The 26,603-nt window shown below is 42.8% G+C and overlaps 1 protein-coding gene across 15 annotated transcripts in view; it reads right to left on the reverse strand.

The window, feature by feature from the left end:
- Positions 1-26,603, reverse strand: part of LOC118509422 (calcium-binding protein E63-1) — an 80,066-nt gene that overhangs the window by 43,243 nt on the left and 10,220 nt on the right. For 4 of the 15 annotated variants that reach the window (XM_036049997.1, XM_036049996.1, XM_036049994.1 and 1 more), the window contains one exon: positions 14,347-15,519. The exons of 6 other annotated variants lie outside the window; for them this stretch is intronic. In XM_036049997.1, the coding sequence (XP_035905890.1) occupies positions 14,347-14,797 (451 nt within the window). In that variant the 5' untranslated portion in view covers positions 14,798-15,519. Of the gene's footprint in view, positions 1-2,870; positions 3,387-4,931; positions 5,074-14,346; positions 15,520-26,603 lie in introns of those variants that run through there. 5 more of the 15 variants (XM_036050008.1, XM_036050005.1, XM_036050009.1 and 2 more) reach the window with 4 other exon arrangements.

Raw genomic sequence — 26,603 nt, forward strand, 5'->3', positions numbered from 1 at the left:
GACAAGAAAGAGCTAGAAAAGAAAAAAAGGCCACACACAGACAAACACACACCGAGCGTTCCTTTCAAAATTGAGCTGAAACACGCAATCCGACACGTTTTCCCTTTGCTGGCATGGCCAAACATCGTTAAGACGAGCGAGTGCTCGAAAGATTAAGGTGTCCCAGTCGCTGCCCGTGGGTTTGCCTTCGGGGTGAAGATGATACGAGCTACAGACAGGAAACCCTTCTTCCATGGTATCCACATTAAAAGGTAATTTATGCGGCAGATTGCGTTTTACCCCGCCTTCCGCTTATGGCGGTGCTCAGGGCAATGGTCATGAAAAGGATATTAACTGTCGGTTTCATTGATGGCGCGGGTATCTTTTCCGTCTCGAGTAGAAATTATTGCCACGGGAGCATGTTTTTGCTGAGGCTAGCAAGCGTAATCGTTACTGTTTCAGGGTAGCGTCTTTAAGGGGAAAATTTCTATGCTCAGGTGTAAAGTTTTTATTTGATTGGTAATTGGTGTTTAAGTATTTGTTCGGTTTTTAATCGCTGTAGCCTAGGCCAAAGTGCTGATAGTCAAACTTTGAGTCGTATAGTAGAGCTATCTACAAATCATAGTCTAGCATAGGTCATAGGTTCATAGGTCTACCAGATGGGCAAAGTATTAGACAGACATAGAGAGCTTATATTTAAACAAGATCTTTCGCTGTCTCGCTTGAAGTGCCTTAGCCTAATGGAATTTCTATAAATAAAGCGTTTCGTCAGCACTGTGTAAAAAATGTAATGTTTAAAATTTTTGTATAAAATTAATTATTTTAAGCAATGTTATTGAATTTGGTCGAGATTACCATTCCTATTATAAAGTTCCTATCAATATCTTTCCCATTGTTGGCGCAAATTCAATGGGGTTTTTGTTAAGATTTATTTTCAAACTGAAGTTAGTCACTTACAAAGCAAAAAAAATCTGTAATAAATGCAGCAAAAAATGATTCAGATAAAAACCGTTACGAATTCTGTTAATAATTGACTTTTAATTTCATATTTTTTATATCCTGCTGATCCTGCGTGGAATTTGCAGCAACCAGACCCTCATTGGTGAGCAAAGTCAAGCGCATCGGAAGACAAACGGGAACAGAAATTAGAGAAGTGTTGGCAACCAGAGATCTCGTCTACATGAGGCCAGAGACAACGGTTTTATCCTTTGATTCTATTTTCTCCTCATCCTCTCAATTCTCATTCCTTCTCTTCTATTCCTTTCCTGTTATGCGTTGTGTTGAATTTGTCTTAAGTGTTAAGTTTTTTATAGTGCAATCAGTAATCGATTGTAGAAGCAATAACATTCGGAGACAGCGTAATTACTGTCGTAAAAATGGAGGCGGACTTGCTATGAAAATGGAGATAAAACTTAACGATTATCTCCGAGTTCGATGCTGACCTGGTCGAGATTCGACTGACATTGCGGGGCTGGTGTGAAGATCAGTTACAGCACAAAAGGGGACAATTCACCAGATAAACCAGAACCAAACAAATTCCATCCATAGCCACACTAATGCTTTTGCACAAAAAACTTCCGACATAATGCAACATACTGGCCTGGCCTGAATGCAACATACCTGGCCACCGAGCATGCACGGAATAAAGCAAACATAGGAGTGAAAATACTTGGTGCTTTTTATACAGCATCATCATAAGAAATTCTGAGTCGGCTACGAGTTGTCTTACATAATAATAAACAAATAAAACATAATATTTTTCACAGTCAAACATGTGTCTTATTTTTAACTTTTTTTAATAAAATCATTTTCAAGGTTTTCACTAGTATTTTTTTCTTAAATATTTAAAGTATGATGTAATTTTATGATAAAGAACTACTAAAATACATACGACTGCTTAATCATCACCTTTGTTTAAGTTTTAACTATCACTTTGACAGCTACTGTCAAGGAAGTTTATAAATTGTATCTCTTATTTAATTAACTCTAGTACTCTATTTAAAGTACAGAGTCTTTATTGGGTTATTGATAATTTATATCTCAAAAAGCGTAAAATAATTTATCAAAAGGTATAAAAGATCATATTTATTGCATGATTGATGTGGATATTAAAAAATCGCATCAACCAATACATTGCTTGCAACGTTCGATGCATTGCAGAAATTGCTGCAGCCCGTACGCAGTACCGGGCGTCTCCATTAACCAGGCGCCTGCATCGCGCGTTACACAACACCGTTGCTAGGAAACGGTGTTCCGTTACGTAATCCCGTTCAAGCACGTCCAAATGCATCTGTACGGTTCGGTTACTAGCATCATGCCGTGAAGGGGGGCGGTAATAAACTTCCCTAACCCCAACGCGTTGCTTCCATTCTAGCGTATGTCTAAACCCTCTGTTTGCCCAACTTTACAATCCGGTGCAGTGTTGAGAGAAAAAAAATGTACAAAAAAAGCTAAAAAATGTTTCAAAAACCTATTCAAAGCCTTTCAACACTCGGCAACGAGCGTGAAAATTTGGCGCTACCCGGCCGAGAGTGTGAAAGAGGACCATTTTCACACCTAGCGTACCTGTGTGTTCTTCAGTGGCGCGCTCAGATGTTACAGCGGCATAGGAGGTTTTTTTTACTTGTGCACTGACATTAAATGATCTCATCCATCAACACGCACCCGGTCTAGGAAGAACGCTTATAAAAAAATCCCTCGTGTGAGTGAACCTTTTCGCACAAACATTTCCCATCGCGAACGCTGGTGCGCCGGACAGAAGGGATCGTGATTGTGTGTGTATTCCCACAGCCGTTTTTTTTTTGTGCGAACACTTCAATTATTCCACTAAATCAACACGATTTTTTCACGCAGGAAAAAAAACGGATTGGAGCTACAAGAAAAAAACTCACCTCGGATCTCAGAAAGGTTGATGAAATTTTGACTCATTGTGTTCTCGGTTCGCTACAGCACACACGCATAAAAACACACCACGACAGACACACACACACGTGTACGATGCTATTCCGGAGAGCAACAGGAAGCTATTCTTTTGTGCGGTTCAGGTCACGCAACAGCCGGCCTCTCGTTCACGTGAGCCTCGTTCGGCACCACACGGGTCGCGTATTTCCACGGGCGATGTAAGAAGCACCGAGATGGGGGTGGGGCGCGTGACAAAGGACGTGGGGTTGATGTTGAAGTAAGCTTCGGAAGCACTCAAAAACACTTGACGTTGGTGCCTCGGACGTCGGAGGTTTGGGGTGGTTTTGTTTGGGCCGGGCAGGGAAGGGTTTTGGAAAGATAACACCTCTGCTATGCGTAACCACTAACCACTATCACTACGGAAAGCCGTGGGAATTTCGAAGGGATGCCTGCCGATGGGGAAACGTGGGCAGCATCTCCGCCTGAACGCGACCATTCAACGGGAACTGGTACGGAAAGAAAAAATGAACAATGGGATGGAAAAACTCTGCACTCTTCCGGTGTTGAAGTTTTAGGGCAGACGCCGAGGACTTTGGTTTAAGCCGTGAGTGTTTCAATGTTTTAGCTCACTCATTTAACGTTGTGCTTCACGAGCAATAAAGGTGAGTTGGGAAATGGATTTAAGGGAGTGAAGGCGACTGGAGCACTTCTAGGGAAGAGACACTGTTGTAAAGTGTAAATAATGTGGACAGAACGCTGAACAGAAATGTTTAAGTAAAAGCCCTTTTCAAGAAGTGTTTGGGATAAGCTTTTGAGTGATTATTTACTGAAGTGCAAAAGGAAGACAAAGTATTTGTATATCACTTGAAGGCAAGCGGAATAAAATCAAATTTTGTACAAACACTTGAAAGTTGAAGCTTACAAAGTCCATTCTAGTCCTAAATAAATTATTATTTTATCTGTCTTCTCCAAGCATACCAAGCACACTGAAGGAAAGGCAATAAAATAGCTAAGAGTCAAATAGCTAAGAGCGGTCCTCCCTTTGCTTGATAAGCTGTATAAACAAAAACAGACGGTCATCAGATAGGAACTGACACAGACAGCAACACGCACACGCTATGGAGCACTAGGCGTTGAATTAGGTCTCCATTTCACATCCACTTTGAGATTTTCTTCTTCCCCATTTCACTTCACTCTAATCCACTATCACCACACTCGCCCTCTTGATGGCGCATTCGTACTCCCCAGGACTCCCCTCAGAAAGCTCCCTTATGGGCATGAATAACATGGGCCCACGCACACGCATTCCCCTCTGTGTGTGTGTGAGTGTGTCTGTTGGTGTCGAGAGTTTGTTTTTGTTTTGGCACGAACGCCTCCGTGAACGGAACCGTCTGACGAGAGGCGGCGAAACGTGCCCCATGCAATGATGTCCTGGATACGTTTCACGTGCCACGTTTGCCTGGCTGGATGCTTGGAAACAACGTTAACAAATGTGAGTGAGACCACGTGGCCTCACTGTTGCTGCCAAGAAAGGGGGGAAGGTTTCCGGTTCTGCTTTTTTGTTGTTGCTGCCGACGCTTTTCGCAAAAAAACCCCGGACGCCTTTTTCCGTGCCGGAGCAACAACACTTAATCGGTTTGTTTCTTGGAATGGCCTACTTCGGGAGGGAAATGATGGAGATTAGTTTATATGTCGCAGGCAAACGCACACACACACGTAAGCACGGAAAATCCACTTCATGTCACCAGAGATGTTGGACGGCACGAGCACCTTAACACTTTCGCGTGAACTATTGCGTGCGTCGTGTGTCGGGAATATGGTGTTTCGTTTTCCCTTACAATACACTTCCGCTTTTCCGCAACATGCAAAGCTGGGTGCTCACAGCTGGTACGAACCGTGCCCGTATTACCGATTATCCAACACCGCTCTATCGGGCCACTAAACGACTAGATGTTTTTTCTATTAATTTTCACACTACAACGCCACAAGCGAAATCCGATGCACTAAATTCCCGAAAGCGAAAAAAAGGCTTTGCAAAAATTTCGGCTTACATATTGCACACACTACTCACTACTTCGTGAACTGGGGGGATTTTAGGTTTGTACGGTGGTGGATATATATATTGGGTGACCTACATTTGTCAAGATCTAGTGAAAAACTGACTCGTCGTTCGCAGTGGCGAGGTTGCACTACCGTCGGAAGCTTGGTTTGCTCCTGTGTGTTTTGCACGGAAAATCTCTCGCGAGTGAACAGAAACGCTCAAGCTCATGGTAGTGCTCTCTCGCGCTCTCTTTCTCTCGCCAGCGTGTGTTCGGTGTGTGTTGAGTTGGCGTTTTTCATCTGGATTCTCTCACGTTGTGTGCGCGAGAAAATAAACAGAGAGCGAGCGAGTGACATAACTCTGAGCGGGTGTGTTTTTTTTTTGCTTTTCGTGCCAGAGCAGCAAACACGCTAGCTCCAGTAGTAAAATATGATATACGTCACTCGTGATCGTAGCAAAACCAACTCGACCAAGAGTGTTGGGAAGGCGATGAGGCACTACCGATTTCAAAATAAGTTTCAAGCAACGGACAACGGAAAACTGTGGAAGCAGTGACAGGGTGGAAAATAAAAAAAAAGTGAAGGAAACAAACATTCCAAGCTGCTTCTGTAGCCGGGAAAAGGGAATGAAGAAAAAAGAAACTCGCCAGAAACCAATAACCACCTCGCGGGAAGAAACATGAATAATGCGTTCAGCGTTGTTTGGAGTGGATGCAATGCGCAATATGCTTCTTCGGAGGTTTTCTCCACGGTCCAATTTTCCGCCTCCGGCCTCTGGGATAGATTGCGTGTGCTTCCTGTTGGAGCAGAGGATCCCCTGTGCTGAGCTAATGTGTTCATTCAAAGCAGTTGTATTAGTATTCGCGAACGAAAGGAACATTTATTTGAAGCGCAGTATAATAAAAAGTATTTAGCATTATTTTATTATAATTCTATGTAGGTTTATAAAAAAATATTAAAAGAAGAAATCCAATCAACCCACATTGCAGAGAACAATTGCCCCTTCGTCTTTGCACGAGCCGCGGTCGTAAACGATTCAAACAAATAAAATTGGAACGCTTCACACCGAGCATCGCTTGCACAGCCAATCAACTTTTCATGTTTCGTCCTCAAACATGCGATGCGAAGAAAGTGGATACGAGCGAACTGGAACAAAACACAAAAAACAATTGGGGCCATTCGCCGTACCGACACGCAAGTTCACTTTCTTTGCTGTGCCGTTTATCTCTCACCTTTAAACATCGTTTCATTTAGAGGGGCTAATCGTGTTGTTCAACACCGGCAACACCGGGAGTTACCCAAATTGTCGTACACGAACGACAACCGCCCCCCCCCCCCCCCCCCCGTTCCATTGGGGGTGCTGCCCTGGATACCCTTCATCCTCTAAACCGTATCTTCCCACCTTTATGCATAAATAAAAGGACTATTATGTATTACGTTTCTTCCGCTCTAACAACCGGAACCGAAAAAAGGAACCTTCCAACACATGCAAGAAGACAAAAAAAAAACAAGGCCAGACAAATCGTCACACACAGAGGAAGAAAGCTGGTAAGGTGGTTTGGAGCGAACAAAAAAAGAAAACAAAGGGACCGGGATGAAATGGCATGAAACATCAGGCCAGAACAAAGAAAAGTGGCATACAGCGAGCGTCTGTGGGAAATCCACACAACTTTTGTCTGCTCCGCGTGAGGGACGGATGCGGAAAATCGGATTGGAAAGCTACCACCGGTCCCTGCCCGAAGGGCCAGTAAAAGCTTGCAAACACTTAAAGTGAAGCTTTTCCAACCCGTGGGAAATTGATCCGCCCCGGTAGCGGAGCGTCCCCAGCAACACGAAAAAGGTTGACAACGGACAAGCGTTGCTGGGCTTTTCACGCTCACTCACGCCTGTCGGTGAGCAGTGCATTATTTTCCGGCACACAGTTTCCCGAGGAAAGGTCGGCACCAGCGGCACCAGGAATAGCGCCCAATGAACGAGCGAGCTGGCAAAATAGCAAACCCGGTGTCTGGGTTGGGCTATTTTCTATTGTCTGGTAGACGTGCGAGAAAGCGGTTGAAATGGGACCGGATTCGGATTGCTAATCCCCTTAAACGAGTATTAGAGACGCAAAATCGGACCGAAGCGAAGGTGATCCTACGGGGAAGGAAAAGTTTCCTGCACCGTATTTTGAATCGAGCTTTTAACACACACTGCCCACACAAAGAGCGAAAGGGTACCGTTTTCAATCAATTAAATGTGAGCTGGCAAACAATGTATCATTTACAGAAATTATCCGTTAATCGTTACTTACGCACGTTATCACAATGGCAGTCACTTCCACCAGGGATGACAGCGTTCGTTACTTACCTAGAGGAAAAGGGGAAAAGAAAGGGGGGGCGGAAAAAAGAGAGAGGTCAGTCAGCGTTGTTGTTGGTTGAGAAGGGTCAAGTGATGAAAACCATTCGGTCGGTGGTGTGAGCTAAGTTAAATGACGTCCTTTCCGGTAAGTGCATTGCTGTGTTTTAAATTTAAACCCCGGTGATCAAGCCTTGCGAGCTTGATAAGGCTTCCGTTGGTTTCTTAATGATAGGCGGGTGGGTCGTTTCCTTCTTTTTTTGTCTTAAATGTATTGCGGTTAGTGAAGAATTAAGGCTAACGTTTGTTGTGCTTTTAATGTCTTACTTCATTGAAAAAGGTACGCCTGCGTGTATGCAATCACGACGGCTGACGTAACGCTTCGCGCATCCTTACGAGGTACTGGGCGTCTCCATCGAGCACGTTTTGCAGCTTCATTGTTTGCGCGGAAAAAATCATCTTCCAAATCCAGTGACAATACAATTTCACGCTCCACCGTGAAATTTATTTAGCAGCGAAATAAAAGCGAAATCTATATCGCTCCCGGTTTTTCAATCGTAATACATTTGTTGCTCGCACCGTGCAGTCACCGTGGTGGACGTTGTTTTCCAACTGTTCGCGAGTGTACTTTCGAGTGTCTTTTTCGCTTGCATAACGCTGGTTTCCTACAAAGAACCATCAACGAGGGAATAACGCCCCTTTAGAGAGACACACAAAGGCCGGATGGTCTGGCTTTGAGCCAAAGACTCGAAGACACATCGGTGAAAGATCAGCTCTAAAAACACGGTCTCATCATTGGTTTCGCTTCTCTTCGCTCTGCGGAGACGATTCCACACTCAACACGGATAGCATCGTGTGTGAATGTGTGTTTGTCGGTCTGCTTTATCTAGAATGCAGTCCAATTTGTCGGCAGCTCACCGCACCGAACGGTTTTGTGGCAAAAATTATTGTCAACAGCTGTGCGTTCGACTTAATGCTGTTTGCTTTGCTGACAATCGGTCATTGGGAAAGGGCAAACGAAAAAATAAAAAACGCTCAAGGCTGGGATACCAACCAGACCCAGTCAGGTGGAACGATTCCATTGCTTTCCAAAAGGAAGGATCGGGCAGATGAGTTTTTCCATCATATTTTTCTCTACACTCACCCGGTTGAAGTATCATTTGTTGCGCACCGACGGGTGGCTAAACCAAATTCCAAATGGAATTTTGATTACCACCGAGCTTTAAAATCGTACGTGAAAATCCACCGCTAGTTTTAGAATGTGTCACATTGAATTTGGCCAAATGAACACAGTGTTTCGTTCGTCGGGCCGTCAGACGGTTTACGATTTTGAATGGATTGTACGAACTCCAACGGTACCGCTTTGTGTGTGTTTTTTTCCCGTCGTTACATCACGCACCCATAAGCTAGATTAGAGAACGAGAGAGAGAGAGAAAAAAAAACTCCCCCTTTTCCCGTTTCCTAATCTCCAAAGCTCTAACGCATTCCGAAAACACTATTAACAAAGCACAACCTAAAAATCAATTATAAATCATAAGCCTTTTTGGAGCTCGGACACGACACGTACAGGACGACGCTGAACCAGTGGACCCGATTTTTTACTCGCCCGTACCGGTCGGAAAAAGCGGTAAAATAAATTCATCTAGCGTACCACAATGTAACAATAAACAAATGGGCAATCGTTTACTGTTCGCACGAACTCGTGTCCAGCTCACGCACCACTGACCGATGATTGATCGAGCAATCGTGTGAACTGCGCGCGTGTGTGCGTGTGTATAGTCTGTACGAGCACTCACAGTCACTCTCACTTCATTTCTTCACAGTTTTGTGTATCACCAACTGGGGAGGAAAATCTCATTCTTTGTGCTTTTTCTTTGTTGTATCGCCATCCCTCTTGGGACACGTTTTCGTTTGTATTATGAGCGTTACGCACGAGGGCCGGCGATTGATGCTAATTGCGTACGCCGTAGGGTTAGTTTTGTGCAGTTCGGGAGCGATTAGCACAGTCGTTTGTCGTTTTTGCTGTACATTTCCTTGCGAGCAATAGCACCCCACGAGTGGTGGTGATTTATTGAAAGAGCATTAAGTTGTAATTTTTAATGAAAGTCTATAGACTGCTGCTTTGAGAAGGAAAGCAGGAAAAATTGCTGCTTGCTAGACTAATATTACTTTCCATTAAGTAGAATATGAAGACGTATGAAGACGCTAATTGCGTAGTTTAGTTGTTAGTACGTTTTCAAGGTTTTCAAGGTCCTCAAGACCATTGCCATTTTTATTCAGCATTTTTTCGAACTTTACAAGCAATAAACAGTTCAAAAAGGATAGGTAAAATCGTTGTCTATATTTAAATACTTCCCATCCTTTTGATCGGAAGCTAATTCAGATTGTTTGTTTGTATGGAGATCTAACCTCATCTCAATCGCTAATCGTCAAAACACTTCTGGCCAAGTCATCGTAGACCCAGTCATCATTATTCTTAATTCTCAATGATAGAACACGTCACAGAGTTTCCATGATGTATTGTGTTTTGGTATTCCATTGGTTTCATAATTTGGCAATTGATCTATGTTTTGTTATAAAATTAGAGCTCTCTTCAATTTGCATGGTCACTTTTTGTACTTCAAATAAGCCAATTGTTCACACAAACTGATCTGTTTTTCGGAATTATAAATAGGTTTTTGGACTTGAGTTATTCCTCACTTTGCTCAGTAAAGTAAGATATCAATCTCGCTGTGTACATGGCAAGCAATAAATCCACTGTTAGACGGACTACTTAGCATGTAACACCGTCGTGCCGGAACCAATAGTCGCCCGTTTCAGGTTCGCTCAACGCATCTGTTGCAATATCACGTAACATCATGATATTGCTCGCCAATGACCCGTGGCGAGCTGGTATAGTCTTCAAAGTACCCTTGATCCCGGCGTTTGTTTCTGCATAAACACCGCACCAATCAGTGGCTTCGGAAGGAAAAGGGTGTTTCAAAGTTTATTCCAGGATTTTCCAACGCACCAAAAGCGCAAGAGTTGGCTCGCTTTACTGCGGTTAGTGTGTTTCATCGGTCATGATAAAGCAATTCGCAAAACTTGATGTGGATTGGAGTTTCTTTACCACAAAGAAGCATAGTGATCTCTCACTTGGTTGTCTTGTTACTCAATAAAAAAGGCTGGTAAATAGCTAAGGATTATATTGCAAATCTCTCACTCTTCTTGACCTAACGTCCTCTAACTTAGGTCATGCTATTTCTGACTAACTAGGCTTATTGATACCTTGTAGATGTACAGTCAACCCTCACTATGGGGGAACGGTCCGGATGGAATTTGAACCGTATTAAGACTGACGCCTTAGTCACCTCTTCCACCGGTCGATTTGGTTAAGTCCGACACTATATTACCATCCTGTTGATGCTGAAAGTATCGAGCTTGTTTACGCTCTTCCTGCCTTTCGCGTCTGTTAACTGATAACTGAAGTTCATCTTCCGTCCGTATTTTTCAGGTTTGAAACAATAACACTCCCCGCAGCACAGCACCCTGACTGTTTCGCTGTAACGCATCTAAATTAAAGCGAGCCTGTTTTAATTTACACACGCCCGGCACACAATAACACAAGCGCCAAAAACCACCAGCAGCAAGTAATCTCCCCAAAGCGTCACCGTTATCGTGCGCCCGGTGATGGTAATAAATGATTACGCCGATTATCATTATTGCTATTGTGATTGCCGGTGATCCTTCGTGACTTCGTCGCATAAAAGGGCGGTCCGGCGGTCCACCCGGATGTGTGCAACGGAATTTACGGGGAGCTTGAAAGCGCAGCCAAAAAAAAAAACAAACGACGTGTTTGGAGTGGTGTTGTGGCAGGACGTAAAAGCAAAACAACCGGGAAGGATTGATGAACCTCCCCCCCAGAGGGGGGGGGGGGGTCTGCAATCACTACTCAACCCTCCTCCCCCCCATAGCCTTTCAGTCCGGTTCACGCACACCTCACCGTAATGGTGTGCGTCGCCACCATGTTTGGTTACCGGTGTTGCCGCTTCATAAATTATTCATGGCGACCAAAGCTCAACAAACAGAGGCAATGTGCTGACACGCTGTACAGTCTACAGTGCCCCGATTCGGCTTGGTTTTCGGTGTCCGGTGTATGTGTGTGCACCGTATAGCGACCGTTACATCGTTGACATCGTCCAGCTCCGGCGTTCTACCGCTCAACCACACTCGGACTCTCTCTCTCTCTCTTACCCGGGAGGCATGCTGAGTGCCCGTAATGTTGGTCCACGCGACCGATGGGAGGACACAAATTTTCCGGCTTTCCGGTGGGTTAGTTTCGTGACGGGTTGCCGCTCCACCGGGTGTCGATGGGATGTCTAAAGAGCTTTGCTTCCATTATGGGCACGGTTCGAGCGGTCGTGGCAGCAACGAACCGAAGACCAAAGGCGAGGCAGGAACGGAAAACGCTGCCCGAAATTCATCTACCATTTTGGCCCCGCTAATGGGACCGGTGCGGTGCGGATTGGTGCATGAATTATTAAATCGGTATTTCGGAGAAATCACAGAAATTAGCCTTCAACCACCGACTGCCACAGTCGTGGGAAAATCCCTGCGCTTGGGTCGGGCAGGCATTAGCAAAGGCATGATAATTCGGGTGCGTGCGATTAGGAAATAATTCCTCTCCCGGGGAGGGGGGGTCAAGTCCGAAACAAAGTTTGCCTTCTCACCTCGAGCGTGTCAAGCTTTTATCACGTTTTGGAGTCGGGGATTTTTTTTTTCGGTGCAAGCACTATGATTATCGTGCTTATTGTTTCCTGTGGTGAGTGGGGAAAACTTTCGCAGTTCATGGTGCGCAAACTTTTCGGTAGATCCGATCCGAGGCAGGGTACAAGGTTGATGACTTCCAGAAGCATTTAATGATATAATTTCTTCACCAATTGCGGCGCAACTGAAAGCTTAAAGCGGTATGGTATTGCTAATACGGTTGTGATTTTGATAAAATTTGCTCAATTAGAGCAATTGGCACGCATCGGCAGTAAGAGTCAATTTTGTGGATTGGCAACAATTAAGAACCAATATATCGTCTGTTTTGGGGTTTGTAGACTGAATTATTTGTCTATAGATTATCACCAAAAACGACGGTGAAGATTAGAGAGGAGTTTTCAAGTGCAAATTTCATTATGTCTTGGAAAACTCGAACGATAGCATGGCCTTTTCAAATGAGGTTCTAAGTCACGATTTACCTATTTTGACGCGTTTTTTTAATATAATTCTAGGAAGATGGGAAATAGATATAATAAGATATACCACATCTATCATGCAATCATGAAAATAATTGTTGGAATCATTATAAAATGTCTGAAGCAATTAGACCGTAAATGGCAGAAAAGTATAATTCTATTACAGCTCGAATAACCCGCTAAACCGCGACATAATTTGAAGATTGAAGAAAATGCGCTATAACTGCCACTCTGTATAGAATTTCTTTGAAGTAGTCATTTTAACTACGTTTTACAATTGTAATGAAATATTGGTATGGATTCGTGTACCTATCATCATTCATACTGACGATAAATAATCGGGTCTATTATAATAATGCAAAATGTCCGTCAATAATAATTACCAGCAAAGCCGAATATTGCTGAAAAAAATATCATGCAGCGTACATTTTTGGTGGGACTAGGCTGGTACAACCTAATAACCTAATGAAAGGAGAAGCCATTAGAGCGTGACATAGATATTTTTCTGAATGACTATGTTGAGTTTCTAAAGCAAAAGTTTTCTTTCTGTGTTTCTCTTTTTTTCTTCTCCTAAAGCTTTGACGGATTTCGGTATTTAAGGCCCGAATTCTTTAAATTTAACTACCAGGATAGTCGGTCGTTCATACGAGGAGTCTATCCAGATGGATGAAAAGGGTTTTGATAGCGTGTCTAGCAATCTGACACCTCGACATCACCCCAAAACATACTTAAAATCGCCTAATTGGGATGTATTCCCTCATCAGTCGTTTAGGCTAAATAGTGTGACTGCCGATTAGCCTTTCATTAATGGGATAATGGGGATATAATATTAAATCTCCTGTTCAGATCACGAACCCTTTAAAGTAGATCTGTCAAACATATGGCCTTGAAAGCCTTTCAATGTGGCTCTCGAAGGAATATCCTAATACACTAATATACTTCGACCAAAGACAGAGACGATAATGAATTCATTTGCAAGTAAAATATTTCACAAATGAGTTTATCACACAGATTGCCTCAGTGAATGTGTGCTACAAAACAAAACTTCAAAACATTGAATTCCCAACAAAACAGCGCGTTATTTACAGTCCAGCAGCATGAGTAAACCTCCGTACCGCAGCGATAAGGTCCGCCCCGATACGGTACACCGTTTAATTGATTAGCGTGGCTAATGAAGTGGTCGGCGATGGTGACCGAAAAACACAATTGATTGTCGATTATCAATACCCAATCAAGTCGCTTATCGTATCGCGGTGTGCAGTGTATCGGTGTATCCCAACGCAAACACATAAGCTAAAAAACTAAATCAAACGTAAAACCCCTCCAATGGTGCGAAGTCCAGAGCGGGTGTCGGTTTTGGAGCGAACCGGAATGCTTGCAAGCTATCTTATCGCCGCCGCGACATTGTTTGCTGATGAAAAGCATCCTTCGCTATAGTGCCCTCCGATGCAGAATGGTGTATGGCACCTGTTTCTTGAGCACTCGCTTTGCCCAGCATTAGAGCGTACGGGGTGAAGTTTTTCTTGCTTTTGCGTGGTGTGATCACCACGGTAGGGGCAGTAGAAGGTCGAGAAAGGTTGTCACACGGCGAAAAACTAGCGAACTGTCAAAGTTGATGAAGCGTTTCGGTTTTCGGAGCGCGTCGGTCTCGTTAAGGGTGGCTTCCGGTCGAAGGTCATGGTCTTCGGGCACAGCGAGACGGAGCGAGAGGATGTCTGTTCTTTTCGCTTCCCTGGGTCGTTCGAAGTTTCCGAGTGATAAAGTACCGCCACCACCACCTACGAGAGCTGTCCGATGTCCTGGTCCTGGGCGTCATGTTGCGACACGGTCGTCACATGGATACACACAGAAACTTAAAATGATCACTCACAGAACTTTTCGTCCTTCTTCTTCATCTTCTTGACGACGCGCCGGACCTTTACGATGCGCCGGATGACCTTCTTCTTGGGCTGGGCGTTCTCGGCCGTCGGTTGCGCTTGGGCAGAACCGCTGTTGGTACTGTCGCTTCTTTCACCACTATCACTGGCACATCCGGTCGGGGCCGGTCGCGGCGGTAAACCTATTTCGATCTGCGCATCCGCCCGTGGCGGCGTTCCTTCACGTGCCGCGCGCGGTGTCAGGAAATTACTGTCCACACTGTGCTCCTTGCCGCCGAAGTTGACTTCACCAGGTAACGACGACGATGACGATGACGATGGCGACGTCTCTATCGTTCCCAACAGCTGCACTGAGTGGCTGTCAGCGACCTCCGTCCGCTGCTCGATACTGCTCGCCCGTGCCATGTTTCCTTCGGCGCCCATCGCTCGCGAGCCACTACTCATATCTTGCTGTCCCACCTCTACCACCACCCGGGTGGGTGTGCGCTGTGGTCTCGAGGACCGCCACTCGAAACGCTCCGACGCTACCCGCTGAGATCTTTGTCAGGGGTTTCCTTATCTTGTTGATTAATATGATTTCACTGTACGTCGTGTGGTGGTAAGACGGGACCGAAAGCGAAGCAGAATCGAAAGCAGAGTACCAGAGCTTGCTGTGCCCGTAGCTAGTGTTGGCGACCTTCAGCCGACAGCAGCAGACAGCATCACCCACCGGGGGACCGTGAAATCACTCCTCCAGTGGTTTGGGATGCTTGGGTGGTGGGTTGATGCAAACAAACCGGCGACGATATATGTGTAGATACAAGACAGCAAACTTTCTTGCCGTGACGAATAGTACGGGCACTTTAGGACTTGATGGCCTTCTTTTTCGCTATCACCACCGACAGAACAGTTCATCTGCAATGCATCTTATCACTCCGTTAGTTCCCCGGACACGGTTGACAAGACACACCGATAGAGATGATAAGCGGCGGTTGGGTCGCTGTTGTAAGCAAGCAACAAGGTTGAGTTTTCTGTACCGCAAAAACACCGACTAGAACGAACGACGACCGATAGCCTTCGTTGCGATCGATCGTTGCGGGGGGGAGAGCTTTCAAAACGCATATGACCTTTGTGCTTATCAATCAAACCCGCGCTACCCAGCGTGTCACGCACTTCGCAAAACTAACCTGCAGGAAGGGAAAAGAGTAAGCAAAGGAACCGGAAGTAAGGAGCGGAACGTAAGCGTGCTGATGATAAAGCGATTTTAACGCTGATGCAATGGAAGATGCATAAACAATCATGCTGGCAGCAGTTTTCGTTCATGTTTGAAAATTGATTAGTAATTATTATTTTACCACACCATGATACACTACACGCACACACACACACGCAGTTCTTGATTATGGCACTCGGCGGGGTTGTTTTATCGGTACGGTGGCGTGAACGAGTGTATCGATTTTATGAGCATGCCATGTAGCCGTTTGATGTGTACGCTACCTGGCCGTACACTACCGGCAACCTTTGACATTTTGAACTTGGTTCAACTATTGACGCTTCGATGGAGTTTCGGTCCTGCGAAAGGTTAGTGTACGTAAATTTGTGTGCTCCACGCTTTGGGAAGGTGTTAACAAAAAATGGTTTCTCTTGTGCATACACTCCTTTTTTATGTAAATATTGAAAGGAACCTCTTTAAATTAATTTTTATTGCGGGAACTATATTGTTTACTTTATTGTGAAACAGTTTTTGAGAGAAAGATTTGAATAAATTTCCTTATTTCATTCGTAACGTCCTGAAGTATTTAATTAGAGTTAAAATATGTTTTAATTTGATAGTAACGCCTAGTAACGTTATTGCGTTATGGGTTTGCATTGTTTTTGCTTATCCTTTGTTTTTATTATCGTTGATGTAATTAATTAGTGTGTTTGTCATTTTTATTCTTACAAATTGCTAGTATTTTATCTCAGTATAAACTCTTTCATCAAAATTTTATTAACTTTTATCAATTGTTCCAATTGTTTGGCTCTTAGAACCTGAGAGAAAGTACGCTAAGAACATGAATTTTCAGCAATATTACATTCATAAACTAGTAATTGTGTAACAATAAATTAATCATTGAGGTGGTCCGATAAAGGCGCTGCTCTTTACACTGGGGACCTCGGGTGAAACCCCATCCGGATCAACTTCCCGTTTGCAAGACAAATCATCCAGTTACGAGTAAAATCAAGACACAGAACGCTAGAAATGGCAGCTCGAGACCTTTCGAGGTTATAGTGCCAAAAACTAAGAATAAAAAGAAGCTCGTTTTCTCTTTCTTTATTGTTTTTTTTTTAATTAGATTATCTTCAGGGTGATAAAAAGCGATACTTTAAAGGCATAATTACTAAACTTAGACTTAGCAGTTTTTTTCACTAAATTTGGGTGAAGTAATAAAAGTATAACGTAACTTTTTTGACTTTGGTGACTAAAAATTTAACACAGAACTGACTTTAAGCAAGCGTCTCCACTTATAAATCTAGAAGTAATTTTGACAAAGCATAGAAACTAATCAATTTTGCATTATTGTTTTTATAAATCGAACTACACATTGTGCTAACCATGGAGACAAAAGTTTTAGGACCTGAAACTGAATGTAAGGGCGAGGCCGCTGGAAGTTCTAGTATTACGAAAAAATAAAAGAAGAAGCCCAAAAGGTTATTACAGTAGAAAAAGAGTAATTTAAGATCTGAATTATAGATCGATATCGACATTGATTTAGATAGTATTTATAATTGTGCAGAAACTCTCCAACATAAGAAGCAAATTTGTGCTAACAAGACATCTCTGTCCCACATTTCTGAATTCTTTAACTCAGCTTTAACAGTAGCTGGATAATTATGTTTTCTTGCAGGGAGACAGTCCAGGTAGGATTTGACGTCGGTCCCTGAAACCATTTGAGATATTTGCTGTTTATCTAAGTCATGGTTTGTCATGGTTTACATTGGAATCAACATTACTGTAATGAAAACAAACGCTTACCACATAAATGAGATTTTATTTAAAGCCTCGTATATATAAAATGCTTAGATAAGCTCACATTGTCTATTACGATTGTTAAAATAGTCAACTTGGTTGCTTAAATTCATTTGCTTAAGCTTAAAAGCTTAAAGAAGCTTAAGAAAAGCTTTAAAAAATAGTACAAAGAACAACCTCGTTCTGAGCCATTGTTTTTGAGCAATTTGTTATGCAAAACAATAACCAACCGATGCAAAGCAACGCAATGCAACACAAGAAGTAATCCAATGCAGTAGAAGGAGCGCATAGAAAATAAATCCTTCCTTGTTTTTATTCCTCCTTTTTTTTGCTGTTTTGCTGCGCTTATCTATCAGCTTACTAACCTTACAGTCCTAACACACTAACGATCTTTGCTCGTGAGAAAGGAAACGCAAATTCAAAAGCATAGCACAGTGCTTCGCCAATTTCCATACTCAATAGCACTGCAAAACAAAACGAACATTTGTGTGCCGGAAATGAAGCGATCCTTATCTCGGATCGGCTGCCTGGCGTGTTCTACACTTGGCTATTGTTTATGCATATTTTTTTTTTTTGTTGCGAAAAAGGGAAAAACCAGTAAACAACGACATGGACAAAGAAGCTTCTGTTTCCTTTTTTTTTGTTCCATTCCGCTCAAGTCGTATTGAGTTTGTGCATTCGTGTTTGCTGGCAAGTCACTTGTACATCATTAGTATTGCATTATTTCAGCTTCCCAGTGAGGATATCAATCGTCGTGGATGAACTTTAACGAGGGCGCTTGCTTCTTAAAGGGTCAACATTGTCGGACAATAAATGTTTCCCTTAGTATCTTTCAACACAATCATTTGGACGGGCTACGTGAGCTACGACGAACATGATTAATACCACTCTTAATATCGTTCAACGAAGGCGAAGAAAGGAAACAAAAAACCAGGAACGATCCTCGTGCAATGCAAGAATGTCTAGCTAATAACACCCGTCAAACGACCGTAGCAAACCACAACGTTGAACGCGGGAAGGGAAAAAGGCTACCAAACCACATACACACAGAGCGAAAAATGCGTGCTTCCAATGGGGGGGGGGGGTTTGCTCTACCCGAAGCTTTGATCACTCGACCAATGGCCAACGGCAGCTCATAAATATCAAATCAAATCAACTCTCATAAATCACTCTGATAAATGGTACGCGCGGTACTCAAACACCGCACCGACAGGCGGTGACTGCTGGTGGAATGTTAGACCGGAAAGCACCATTTCAGCAGCCGGCCAGCACTGTCCATCTCCTCGTTGGGTGATGCCCGAGCCCTTTTTCTACGGCTCGGGATGCAATCGGAGTAGTATAAGGATTTTCGGTTCCCTTTTACGCCTGCCTACAATGTTTGCCAGCGGCGCATCCCAAAGATCCGGAAGGACGACAACAAAGAATGGAGGACGAAAAAAAAACCGGATAAATGCCAATGGCAGTAGAAAAATCCGTCTCGAGCGGACGAGCCTGCTGCTGCTGCTGCTGCTGCTTGAAATGCTTGCTGTTTGGTGGGATAAGGTAGACAGGACATTAGCGAGACGGGGATTATCGGTAAGGGTTTATGTTACCACACAAATATGGTGGTGCTTCGAGCAAAATCACGATAAATGTCTCGTGGTACAGTGTGTATGATGCTCTTTTTTTGGGTACTTATTCCAGTGTTAATAATAGTTATAGCCACTAGCCAAAGCAAAAAGGGGATCCCTGGAATGAGCTTCGGAGAAGGCTGCAAGAATAAATATTGCGTTGTAGTTGTTGCTGCCTAAAGCCTAAGACAGGCTTGGTTTGGTTTATGGTTTACAAAATACAACGTAAATAATATTTTCATTCATGCTTAGTATGGATTTATAAAATACAGTCCCTAACATAACTGTAAGGATGCTTGTTTCATTAAAAATAGAATAATGTCGATTAAAGCTTTGACATATTGTGAAAAATTATTCAGAATACAAGTTTGAAAAGTGAATTGACTTTTTTAATTTACTTTGCGTGAAGGTCACTGTATAAATCGGTTGTTGTATATTTGTTTATTTGGACTTACACATTTCTGTATATGTATCATACAGTCCTTAACACAAATATACGAACACCTGTTTATTAATAAAATAAAAACTAGAAGAGTTAGCTAAAACTCATGTTGCAGTAAATTGTAGAGAATCACAAACACACCTGCAAAATTGCTCCATTGCACCTACGGAAACTATTTTTCTCCGCTAATGTAGTGATTCTAAAAATCATTCAAAAATACAAGTAGCTTAAGACAAGCTCCTTTAGCGTAGAGATATTATTGAAGTAGTTAAGTAAATGGGTTTAGCTCCTTGCCATACATTTTTACGGGAAAGACACGATTTTACGACACAAAAATATTTACGACACAGCAAAAACCCATGGTGAAAAATTTCGGGATACCATAATAAATGTTAAATGAATTACAATTTCTTTGGTTTCGGAGTAACCGAAGATTGGTAGTAATTGTATGCAAACCAATTGCTGCATTTTGCGCAGTAATGCTTCATTTTTAACTTTTAATAAATTGGGCGCAAAAGGCATTAGGAAACGTAGGAATGAACCTCAAAATGAACATAAGCGAATGAACATGTGCAATGAGCTTTGTAAAGGGACCAGTGAATAAACAGCAGCAAACTGAAACTCGAGCGCATAACTCATCTAAAACGAAATCTAATATCAAGGGACAATTTACTTCCCGATCAGTTAAAATCCCTACAAATGTTGTCCCATGTTGACGCCAATGTCAAGCCAGTTAAGCTGAAGTTTGTCTCCTCATTGCAGGTAAGAAATATCCCATCATGGTTATTTGTTATACCCTTCAGCCTGATTCAGGGAGGATTGTTTATATAAATAAAAAAAAATAGTAAGGTTTTTTTTCCAACAGTCAATATAATTCTAAATTCTATTTTTTGATAATTTTTCATCATTTCCATCGCTTTCCAATTTCTTCACCAGGTGCTCGTTTTTATAGGAACTTCTGTTGGTTTTCTATTGGTCGAAATGTAGCTAAAATTAAATAAATTTACCTATAGAGGCCATAAAAATAGTTTCTGTTTTCACTTTTATCCCAAACACCTTTAAGTCTATCCTAGAAAATTGCTACAACCGCACCTTCACAAGATCTATTTTATTTTATGTACTTCCACTGTGCCCGGACTAGTTTCTGCACTAGCCCCGTCCCACAGAACCTGCCACCAATTCCTGCGCTTCGGTAAACGAAAGTCAATAACGAGGCCTTTCGTCCGTAACGCTCAGAGCTAACTGAATTGCCGTAATGGCTATCAATAAACGGAACCATTTGCTGAACGGCTTGCTTGCTTCTCCCTTTCGCAAATGGAGCTTTCACTTCTGCTTCTCCTTCAATCCTCTCCAGTGTGCCTCGTGTACATTACATGCGCAACCGAACACGTGATTACATTACACCGTTGTGCTGGAAGCTGTCCTCTCAGCAGAACCGCTCAGAACATCGAGAGGCCACTACTTCTGGCCGAACGATGCGACACTTTGCAAATACAGGGCACACCGGTACGCGCCAAAGGTCAAGAGCAATCGTACAAGAGGTGTGGTACGGTCTCCAAATGCGGGTCTGCAAACGTTTCAACCGTAGTCACTTTCTTTCCCACAATTGCTATTTGTTTGCTGGCGTGCATGTTTACGTGTAGTTGTCCCGCTGGTGAGAGCTTTCGTAATAATCCTTACAAGCTCGCAGCACGTTTCGCCATAAATCAAAAGTGTAAGGAGCGAGCGTCGCCGCACCAGCGTTAACAAAAGTTTCAGTCCCACCGCAGCTCCAAGTGGAGGATGGCCGGATGTCTAGATTGAATTTTGTAGCACTATCGAATCGTATTGTTCGCCTATGTTGACCTTCTCGTGCTGCTGCTGCTCCTCGGTTGACCTGGTCGTCAGCGATTATCGTTTTACGATCCCTTTTTCACGAGTCACCGGGGAGTGTTTTCCAATTTTGCGCAGTGAACCGTTCCTTCGAAGCAGTTGCCTGTTGCTGCTGTTGGTGCGATAGCAACTCGCAACTTCATCCTCACCAGGCACGTTGCAAACGACTCACTCGGTACGTGAGTTCAGTTAGCACAGCTTAACATTTGACGATCTTATATACACCCGAACCTGTCATTTTTAAGCGAGAACGTGCTTGAGTGTGCCACGTCGAAAATGTGATTGAAGAAAGAGTATACGCGCAATCAGGAGTGTCCTAGAATGTTGGATAATCGTTTTTAAGGTAAACATTTTTCTTCAAATGCCAATACTTGGAACTCACAGGTAAACAACGAGTTTTTACATTCAAAACGTGCTGCTAGGTCTGTCTTAGTATGTCCATAATATTTCTTGTAATGTATGCTTCATAGACTCAGATTATAGTGCACATAACCTAGTAATTCCTTTCAAATTTTAAGACAAAATTTTCATGGTTGAAAAGCTTCGTCCAAGCCAGCTTCGCTCAGCCTCTGTCCAATGAATAACTAACTTTCAAGATTACTTATTTCTAATCATGTTCAGGTAGACATCAGTGCAGTTTTGCGTTAAAACAATTACTGCAATTTTCCCCGCAATTTTCGAGCTTCAGCTTATAACAATCCGGTATCAAATGCCTCGAACAACAACTCGCCAGTTATGGGTAAATTAATGCAGTGAAGACAGCACAGACTATGGAAATAGCTGACCAAGATCTTTCAAGGTTGTAGTGCCAAGGAAAAAGAAGAAGAAGAAAGAGAAAGCACAGGCTATCCAAAGATGCCCGTGAATGTGCTACTAAGGAATAAAAATAGCTTACAATAAGTTGAGGCGATCTTGATCCAAAAAATAGGGTTGCTCAATCAAAATTGGTGTGACAACTAAAAGGACTAATATTGATGTTACGTGTTTTATTCGTCTAATCCTCAACATCTGCTCAGAGACCCGTTCCTTCTTCCGATCATTCGATCACCCCAATCCTCACGCTCTCGTTGGGACTCATTCACTCCTTGGCTTCTCCTGTCGCCATAAAAGTAGCCTCTTTTCTAACTGCATGAAACCGTTGCGGCCAAATCAAGGTCGCTACACAACATGTGCAGTTAATCATCGAGGAAAAACTGTAATTTTTTGCTCAATTTTTAATACAAATTGGAGAACTTTCTGTTAAATATAATTGTAGGTGAATATTAAACTATCAGGACCCTTTGTTACCTCCATCGCATTGGGTCAGGCGAATTGGCTTGCTTGTCATCTCTCCTAGCTGGCACTTGAGCGGGTCATACGTGACTCGGAGGTAATCATCTTTCGGTAATCATTTTTTGTAATTTATTATAGATCCTAGCTAGTGCTGGGTAGTAGGCCTGAGAGTACGCTCTTCGATTTCAAAAGGGTAGCTCCACACTCTTCGACCTCTCGAGATAGTTCTTTATATTCTTGGGTCTCTTCGCGCTCTTCGACCTCTTCCCCCTCACATGTTAGTGCCCTCTCCTCTTCAAAAACAGCTACTTGACCCAACACTAATCCTGGTATGCACTAATGATATAGGCATTAGGCGTATAGGCTCTCCTATGTAGCTCCTGAAGCTGCTTATAAAAAGATCGAGCAAGTGTCACATTACCTCAGGATGGAGTTAAGTGAGATGAAAACCGAAATAATGGTGGATTATCGGATCCACCATCTGATTCAAATCAGATCTTCTATCATACTCTGATTTAAAGTACAGATGAATGATATCACCTTTGAAGTCATCCCAAAACTTCACCTATCTGTTCCTTGTTCCCAACCATTCAAACTACAGCCTGATGAAATTTCTCCACTCAAAATACCTATCTCGATAGATGAAGATGAAACTGTACATAAAATTAAAAGTTCCAGTTCTCATATAAGCCTCTGAGACATGGATTGTGTCCTAAACTGACGAAATCCACTGAGCCGCGTTTGAGATAAAAATGCTCAATTTTGGCCCCGTATGTGTGAAAGGATAATGGAGAATACGCTACAATAAAGAGCTCTACGAACTGTAGGGTGATCTCATCATCGTATAACGGGTTAAACTGGTCAAGATCTGGTGTGCTGATCATGTCATGAGCTCCAGCGCTTCGGACACCAGCCCGTAAGGCTAGACCCAAATTGAGATGCAGTGATGGTGTTGATGCATGCTCCAGAAAGTCCAAAATTAAAGCTTGATCGTGAGCGGTCTTCAGGATTGTTACAGGTAATAGGAATTAAGGTTACTTAATTTAAATACTTCCCAATAGTGTATCGATTAGCTCCCTTTTCCCGATGAGGTGCCATCGAAAATCAACTTCAGTCAGTTCAGTAGTAAAATCAATCTAATGTCCCACCAATTCCCATGTACAACCCATGTCAGAAATGAACCTTTACACCTTTACTTACCACAAATACCCTTGTAGGACAAAGTTCGTGGAAGCTAACCCATACCTTCCGGCGCTTTTCCACACTTGTTTTTCGATCGAAACTATTTTTCGTGCTTCGTGCGCTAATGGAGCACCAGATAGTGGTGGAAATAGTTTTGCCGTAGCCATCATTAATGCAGACCGGAAATCGTTAGTTTTGCATCGCACTGCATGAATAAATTAAATGTCTTATCTAACCGAGCGGGTTGGGGAAAACATGATGAAACAGGAAGTTACCTTTCGGGAAGGTGTTTCGTGTGCCTTTCGTGTTCAGAATCCCTAACCACAAACCGAACTATTCCTAATTGGAAGATGTTGTTTTTGAAGGGGGACTGGTATTGATTATTTGTGAGCTGAACTGTGTTTAAAATATTCATCCAAAATATTACTAGCTTGTTATTGATTTGCTAGACCTATAAGAAACTTATTTCGGTATAATTTAAGCGAGTGTTAACGAACGCACGAATTATAAGCGCATGATGTCTCACATAACTCGCGTCACTCGGAACACATCCGCCGACTGGGAAGAATCGTGTAATGTAATTAAAATCAATTATCACCAAGCTACAGTGCCATTAGTTTTACGGCGGTGAATAAAATGGCGTGTAAATAGTAAAATCCTACATCACATCACACAACGCCATCAACATCTCGCACGGTTCGGTGGCGATGTTCTCGGAACAGTGCCATAACTCACCCATCCACGCCATAAACTCAGGTGGGGGGTGGTGTAATGAATTTTGGGGTGCAAAAGCTTCCCAATCACACCTCACCCAAAAGCAAATTAACATAGAAATGGCGTTGTCATGCCGGGATGCCTGGCAAGATTATCAATTATGCAAACTCGAGCAAGCAGATCGGAAAACCCGCAAGAGCTCATCTCTGATTCCTAGCGCTGAGAGGAGGATCAGAAATCAGAGCTATTGGTATTGGATTTCATTTGCCCGAAGGCAAATGCACGGTGTCGCAATCGTCAACGAAAAAAAAAGGCGACATCTTTACAAGTAGCAAACGCTAATTAATCAGACTTCTTCAGGACTCGTGGCAGCGCTCGTCCGGCGATGAAACGACACATCAGGCTCACCCCGCGATGACATCTCGCCGTTACCGTCTCGGGCGGCCATTGACCGTGAAATAAAATGTGGCCAAGAGTGGTTTGTCTGCCGTTTGCCAAAAAAAAAAAAATGACAGAAGACCGGCAGCGGCGGATGTGGGACACACCTGACAAACGATCCGGAACATTGGCCGGAAAAAGACTGCAATTCGTTTTGTCAAATCGTAACAAGCATCCGAGCCGTTCCAACCTTGTTCCTACCTGCATCACGTGACCACGGTTTCTTGTTCACGTTCTCGTAAAATAATTTAATGATTGCCCTTTTACTGTGTCTGCTAGCTAAGTGGAGTGGAGATTTGTTTGCCAAAATGATGGGAAGAACGATAGAGCTACCCGAGCAAAACAACGGTGCAAATGAGCTACGAACTGGTAATATTGTTGTTTTGTCCTAATGAGGCGTAGCTTTTAGATATCCTTTGATAAGTCATTGGTATTTGCACCTTTTTATTTTTTTTAACATTAGGACTATAAATAAGTTTGTGTGGTTTATTTTGGAGAAAATTCTAAGATTTATTCTGGAAAATTCACTATACATTCAGTTTTAAAAAATATTTCCCTTCGCTCAGTACTTGTTGCGAACGGAGCAATGAAAGAGAAAAAACTGAAGAAACCGTGCTTGAGAGATTAAAAGTTATCATTTCAAATTTTAGATTCAATTTAATTAGGCATTTTAACATATGATCCCAGGCATGAGAACATCGAAATTTGATTTTAAGGATATCCTCTCTAATTTACATCATGGCCCCTCTAAATAATTAGTTTCGCCCCTCAAACTCAGCGACAAACACAAACGATAGAACGCATGCCTAAAAGGGGATAGACGCAATGTCATTCAATGTCTCCATGTTTGATCTCGGCATCTTCAAGCCATTGGAGAGAGTCTTTTCAGGTTCGGACTATCAGTTGATCAAGAGTTTGTGGTGATTCTTCCTGGAATTGTACCACCATCACCACCAACACACAGGTAGAACGTTACGCCCATTTCTCGTTCTCGCTCAGGATAAGCCCATGCTAGGCATTGTAATCAGAAGCGATAAGGATGAGAGTCAGTTGCAAGGAAACACTCGTACAGTAAACACTTTCCAGCGTCGCAAGCTCCTTCCGTTTAATAAAGTGAGATAAGAAAATACAACACAAACCATCTCAAGGTCACAGTTTGATACTTGTCCTGGTTTGTCCAGAAAAAAGGCTCGTTCCTAGAGCGTAATCAGTGAAACAAAGAACCATTGTTAGAAACTGATCCTGATTTATCAAGGCAGAAGCCTAACGGCTGATCCAAGTTGATCTGGTGAGGGCTGTGCGAGAGTTTCGGAATCAATCGTCAACGACTCTCTTTTCAACGTTTCTAAATACATTTTCACAGGTGACTCCACGTGTACTTGAGCATTATCGTGTAGCAATAGGCGTATTGATGTCGTTTTTTCTTACTGATTGACTTAATTGTCGTCGGTTGATTTCCTCTGTTATCATTTATTTGAGCTGCAACAGCTAAACGTCAGACCTAGTTGATCTCACTCAATACACAACATGATCTTCGGAACAGAGCCTATTCGCCTTAGCTGTTGCTGATGAAGTATGGCCGGGATCTTTACCAATTTGATGCAAAAATCCTTTCGGTTTTTGTAGGTGGAGCATTCACCCGTTCAAACCGCCGAATAAGCGGCATCCAATGTCGCTTGGTCTCTGTGCATACGATAACTAATTTCCTAATTGCTTTTCAACAATGTCAAA

Source organism: Anopheles stephensi, chromosome 3, assembly GCF_013141755.1.
Source record: "Anopheles stephensi strain Indian chromosome 3, UCI_ANSTEP_V1.0, whole genome shotgun sequence".
NCBI lineage: Eukaryota > Metazoa > Arthropoda > Insecta > Diptera > Culicidae > Anopheles > Anopheles stephensi.